At 39.5% G+C, this 6605-nt stretch overlaps 1 protein-coding gene across 1 annotated transcript; it reads left to right on the top strand.

Annotated features, from left to right (window-relative positions):
• The first annotated feature begins 150 nt into the window (after window positions 1-150).
• LOC131795751 (uncharacterized) lies at window positions 151-5665 on the top strand. The gene is made up of 7 exons (XM_059113360.2): window positions 151-660; window positions 1396-1649; window positions 2793-2901; window positions 3233-3355; window positions 3606-3651; window positions 4033-4338; window positions 5117-5665. The coding sequence occupies exons 1-7, from the start codon at window positions 567-569 to the stop codon at window positions 5430-5432; spliced, it is 1248 nt and encodes a 415-aa protein (XP_058969343.1). The 5' UTR covers window positions 151-566; the 3' UTR covers window positions 5433-5665.
• The last annotated feature ends 940 nt before the right edge of the window (window positions 5666-6605 follow it).

Raw genomic sequence — 6605 nt, 5'->3', positions numbered from 1 at the left:
CATGGGCGTTTTATTGCTTCACGTCTTTTAGTAAAACTAGGATATTCTCTTCAAATGAAGGGAAAGTTGCGTTCATTAACCAGCTTTCCACAGATATGGAGAGAAGCCAGGGAACAAAGTATGTCTACCTAGATGCTCGGGTACAGAGAGCGACTGGACGAGAAATTTGTCTTCATTCTTGCTCATTACCATTTATCCTCTACTTAAGCGAAGATTCAAAAGACGTCTTTCTTGTCTTATATTCAAGGATACCGTAATTTATTTTTGCAACAGTACTGTCGCAGACAGGTGCAATTTGGAAACAACTTCATAAATTAACAATGTGATGGGTTTAAAAATATGTATATGTTCAGTAACTGCATTAATTACCTAATCAGTGAAGGCACTGACGGTGACTTTCCGCAAACATTGAAGTCCAAGCATTTTAGTCAGTGGCGGCCTTGAAATATATGGAATTGTATCCATCCTTGGGTCTTAAACCCTAGCTCAAGGTAATGATAAAAAGAAGGCTTCAAGGAAAGTAAGAAAGAGAGAGAAAATTAGATGAACTTCGGCTACTTTTCATCATGCAGTGGAACACTTTTGCTACTTGTCAGAATAAAATCAAATTTTTGGCAGGATTGTGGTTTCTCAGCTTCCCTTATCTTGTTTTTACGGAAGGTAAGCAAGCGAAATTTATAATATGTTTTGAGAATGACAATAATATGCGTAATTTGAAGCATTTTAATTTCCAAATATTCGGAAAATATACTCTGTTTCTGATTAATATTTCAACGGTTAAACGTTCTCAATCATTCCTAGTGGCACTAACAAATACTACCTGAATTGCCGAATAAAGTAGTGATACTTGCAGTCAGTCTGCGGTTCAAGTAATTATTTAAAAGAAGCCTGAAAAAATTCTGGCTTCGACGAGACTCAAATCCGTGCCTGCCAGATACTACTACGGCGCCAGACGTTGAGAGCGAGGCAAATTTTACTGAGAATTCTTTCCCGAGGAAGAACTGATACAATGGTACAGTCGGAATTCCTTTTTATACCACAAAGAAGCTTATTGGGGGCTTTTATACGTGCGATAAATGTAACAAGGTGATTCAAAGGGACTCGGAATTTTTTCTTAGACACACGCTCGTGACAAGACCAGAAATATCATTTCATAATATCATAACTATTTCTTACCGAGCTCAAAACTTGCCATATCTCTAATTTTATTTACAAACATGACGCTATCTATATCGCTGATCCTAGCAGTATGCAGGACGCGTGTCATATGAACTTCGTAATAGACCTCGCTCACCGTAGGTGACTCAGATTTTTTTCTTTGTCCCACGCTCGTCACAAGACGAAAAATATCTTTCACTAAAGTAAATCATTTTTTTTTGTTTCTTTCCCTGGCAGACTGCTGCAGGATTCTGCTTTTCAGAGAAATTTATCCTGACAGTGCGTTCAACAAAAGCATCATAAACAATCTCACAGTAGACGGAGAAGATCAGTGTCAACTGAGTTGTTATTTGCAGACTGGCTGTAAATCCTACAACCTCGGTCCAGTCTCTGAACAAGGCAAACGTGTATGCGAACTTAGCAGCTCGCATTATGAATCTCAAGTGAGCCATCTTGAGTCTCGCCCTGGTTTCATTTACCGTCCTTCTGATGTGAGTTTATTGTTATGAGTCCTAGGAAAACGTACTATAGCATCAAGGGAGAAAACAGATTTTGTCTTTTCAGACTCGTCCTGAATACCTATATTAACCTTATGACACATAATACACGTGGATATTTTGCGAGTTGCGCAGTACTTTTCCGAGCCCTCGGTAAGGGAAAGGAAAAACGAGAAATGAGCAAAATGTTTGCTTGTATTAAACTCCACTACCATTTCTTTTTTTTTAGTATTTGGCTTCTGGTTTTCGAAATAATCCACCGGCCCTATCTGAGCCGATCACATCGCTTTGTTTTCATTATCTCCGTTGATTTGGCTCCTTTATCCTGAGAGAGATTTCTGTGAAAAATTCAGTAGGGCTGTACTTTTTTTTTTTTTTTGCCAATAAAATTAATTAAAAAAACTTCATATATACCACTGAAAACGTCCACTCCACATTAGACATAGATTATTGTTCCTCTTTTCCTCTTTCACTCCTGACTAACATCAAAACATAAATGGGGTAAGTTTTAGAAGAAACTGTGGTGCTGCGTCGGTGAGAGAGTATAACAATGTAATTTGGTAATATTAACTGAGTTAAACGTTTGAACGTGTCCTTTAGTAGCATGTCGTAATGATGTGGGATATTGATCAAATGAAGCCTTTAAGTGCTACTGTGGTTCTTTCTTTATTCACTCCATCACTTCACTTCACTTCACTGGAGTGAATAAAGAAAGAACCACAGTAGCACTTAAAGGCTTCATTTGATCAATATCTCACATTAACTGAGTTGATAACGTAAATTGGCCACCGTAAAGAATTTCAAAGCCGAAGTTTCGAGCGTTCGCCCATTGTCTGCTCGAAACGTCAGCTTTGAAACTCTTCACGGTGGCTAATTTACGTTATCAACTCAGTTGTTGATGCCAAAATAACCTTGTGACATCAAAACAGCTACTTCTGCTAAAACGACATGCGCGCTCTGTAACCCGACAATAACAATGGTCAGAACTTTACCTTCAGCCGAAAGGGGGTTAATGACAATACCCTTTTTAGCGAATTATCCCACTTCCCCTAAATAGTTCAAGAGGTGGATTGAATGCAGGCTTACTTACCTTCGTTCCATTGATATGATAATCAAGCTTTGTTTTCTTGAACCTAGAATTTATGCAAGCCTCCATGCCCAGAGAACAAAAACTGTTGTCCTAATGACGTAGGATTCTCGTGCGTTTGTTCTGATCCTGGATTTCGAGGAGAAAGGTGTGATGAAGGTATGTTGTGTTTTAGCGATGATAAACCACATTTCTAACGATTTTACCAGAAAATTTGGACGTGAAGAGAGGCTGAAAATTTTGTCAAGTGATTGAATATTGAAGGGATTTGATACAGAGAGTTTTTCAGATAAAAAGGAATATTTCCCTAGTAAAACGACCCACTCTAAAAATCTTAAAAACAGCATTTGCTCTCTTAATTTTATGCCCACATTTAAACTCAATTCCGGATGGATTCATTGTTTCAGTCAGGGAGGCTTTTATATATCGCCCAGGCAGCATTTATACCATTTCAATCATATGACATTCCTTTTTGAACGTTTCGTGGCAGATGTAGATGAATGCTCGCTGGGAACTCACAATTGTGACGGGAATTCCATGTGCCAAAACACGGTTGGCAGTTTCATATGCACGTGTAGTTCGGACCAAGTCCCGGATGGAGACAAGTGTGCAGGTGATGATTTCTTTGCCATACGGAATTAGTCCAGTGCCAGCACCGAGGAAAGTGAATTTTCTTTGCTTGATGAAAAAATTTCTAACCGAAAAGAAAAAAATACTGGACAAAACAGACCGGTTGTTTGCAATTATTTATCTCAGTTTTATGGCTTAAACTTTCACGAGGAAAGGTCAGGCGCGTTGCATGATTCAGAATTGGCTTATGTTCTCGAACATTTGCAGTGTAATGAAAATATTTTATTTTGTAGGCTTTCCTTTCCACTGGGCCCTAGATGGCACGGACAGCCTACTAACGTAAGTCACTTTTCGTTTCCTTACTTGCCGATCTTTACATCCACCATTTTCTAATTTAGTCAAGGTTAGCCAAAAATACATAATATGAAAAACCCTTCTTTTAAACTTCTCTTTTGATTTCGGTAAATACTTGCAAAGATCGTCTTAGCTCTTTGACTAGTTCTAATGAAATAAAAAATGGGTGATAGCATGACGTGCCGTGATGACGATCTTTGCATTCACCATTTCCTTAATCAGCAGTGGTTCCAGGCTAACCAAAACAACATATGAAAAAATCCATCTTTCAAGCTGCTCTTCTGATTTTGGGAAATGCTGGCAAAGACTATATTTGCTCTTTGATTTATTCCGATGAAATCAAGCATTTTAAACTTTTTTTATCAGTTTGCGAGGAAGTGCCGGTTTTGTGGAGCAAAATAACAGATTGGTTCTTTACTTGGATGGTACTGGAGCAAACTTTGCAGAGACACCGGCTATTCCTCTCCGCCAAACAGACCTGACTATTTCAGTGTGGATCAAACTGGTATCGCCCCTTTCTCAGGACTCAGTACAAACTATATACGGTGATTGGTCCTTTCCATGGCAGTTCAGGTTCTTTATGATGGACAGTGGTTGTCCACATTTTCAAGCCAGGCGAGACGTTGACGGAATCGACGATGTATTTGCTCTTGGAGTTACCGAACACCATCGGTAAGAGTAATAAATCTGTCGGGGGAAGCGGGAACGGTGAGGGAGGGGGGTGGGGTCAACGATGTTATATGAAGCAAGAAATGATAAACTTAAAGATGCCCTTTCCCACCACCCCCACAGCAAACATTTGTACTACATTGATACTTTGGCCTCAGCTTGGGGTCTTCTTTCAGATCGGTCAGTGAACTATAATTGCATGCGTTCGTCAACAAATCTAAAGAAAACGTAAATTGCATGGCCACCGTAAAGAGTTAAAAAAAGCTGACATTTCGAGCGTTAGCCCTTCGTCAGAGCGATTGATTTACGGTGGCCAATTTACGTTTTCAACTTAGTTGTTAACACTTAATTACCTACTATACTCTCCCACCGACGCAGCACCACAGTCTCTTTAGAAACATACCCCCTTTAACAAATCTAAAGAGTTTGACTGCGAAAAAACGTCCTGCTCGCCCTGTCTCATCTGGTTGGGAGCATTGTCTTGTCCTTTTATCAGAAAATTCTCGCCCGTTTTCCACTCTAACGGATAGCGCCCAAGACCTAAGTCCAGGAAATTCCCCTTTTACGATCCTAAAATGAATATTTCGACCATATTTCTTCCTTTTCTATCTGCAAAATTGGGTTCAGTCATAGCGTAGGGTACGTTCGCTCTTCCCAAGATTCCCCAGTATTCCTCCTTCAAGAATTAACGGACACGAAAAATTCCAACGTGACGTTGATGTACGTACACATTACGCTATTTTTGGTTACAAGAGTTAGTAAATTCATTTTATATCTTCAGTGTTTCTCCAGACGTGTGGAGTCACGTAGCTGTAACCTGGAGTCGCGTGCACCGCTTAGTGAGGATATTCATAAACGGACAGATGAAGGCTTTTCACGTTGCTGATAGCAATTCACTTCTTGACTTCAAAAATTCAGGGCATAATGTTTACGACATTGGTCTGAAAAGGGACAATTCTGCGATAACTCACGCTTACCTCAGCGATCTCATTGTCTTCAACCGTGACCTGTCCGAGATTGAAATCAGAAATGACCTGTTTCAATCAAATCCCCTGCATGGTTACATCTCTTCTGTCTCGCCCGGGAACAACCTGTAATAAAGTGGTCGAGAGAAGTAGGCTCTTTCTATTTGTGTCAAAAACCCGATATACCCAGTGCGAAAACCTGATATATCCAGCGCAAATTTTTCTGAAAAAGGAATACCTGCTCTCTCCTTTTTACGAGAATTATCCGTAGTAGCCTCGTTTCAGTGTCAACTTGGTGGGCATTTGTATAGCGTGGCAGTTTTGATGTAATACCAAGTGGCAGATATTAATCAAGACTTGGTTTCTTGGGCCGTGTGATTTCTTCCTAACTAAACAGGGGGGATCTAAGATTAAAGCGAAGTTGACGAGGGAGACAATCCTTAGAAAGTATGGTTGAGGGAAGCAATTCCTAGCCTTTCCACGTTTCTTTCTTAGTCGGCTCTTCATGGTAAAACTGCAAGCTAAAATCGGATAAAGGATAGAAATAGGTGAAATGGTTTGCGGAGCTGATTGTCCCAAATGAAGTAGTTTAATGTAGTCTCCTGTTCACGTGCCCTTCTGTAATAGACAAAACAAGTTTTAGCGCAGTCTCGATATTTGGTCAAAAAGGATCTGTCTAAAACTCTTAATTACCACAGGCACTATCTTCAAACATGTGGCCAGCACGTGCACCGTCAAGGTTATTGGATTCCCAAGGTGATTCCAAACAAAGCAAGTAACAAAATAATTGTAAAACTGCAATATTATTATTCGTACTTCCCTTGAGATCTAATTAAGTCCAGTAGAATAGACTCGGGTTATTTTTGACCAAATCCTTGTTATATATCAAATGTTAAGCTCAATCAACTTTGGTCATGTGGAGTTTATTTACTTCCTCTCGGACAGACTGTTTTTGCCAGGTAAACATACCTTTATCTTTATCACTATGGAAAAAAACAAGTGTGAAGCAGAGAGGAGAGTGAGTGTCGTACTACCAAAATCCAATGTAACCACAAGAAAAAATCAGCAAAAAGGAGAATATCACAAGAAGCTGATGAGAGATAAAAGTAATAACAAGTAGACTACCTTAAGCGGGAAAACATGGATAACTATGTCGTAATTGGATTTACTTTGCGTCTGATTGGTTGAAAGAGTAAAGCGAGTTTTCTGGACCAATCACCTGACGAAGTAAAGCAAAATGAAACCAGTTCCGGATTGCTTTCGATATACTCAATTGGAAATTGATTTTAAGATAGTATTTCACGA

Source organism: Pocillopora verrucosa, chromosome 4 (genome assembly GCF_036669915.1).
Source record: "Pocillopora verrucosa isolate sample1 chromosome 4, ASM3666991v2, whole genome shotgun sequence".
Taxonomy (NCBI): domain Eukaryota; kingdom Metazoa; phylum Cnidaria; class Anthozoa; order Scleractinia; family Pocilloporidae; genus Pocillopora; species Pocillopora verrucosa.
The sequence above is the reverse complement of the archived record's forward strand: the minus strand, read 5'-3'. Positions and strand labels throughout refer to the sequence as shown.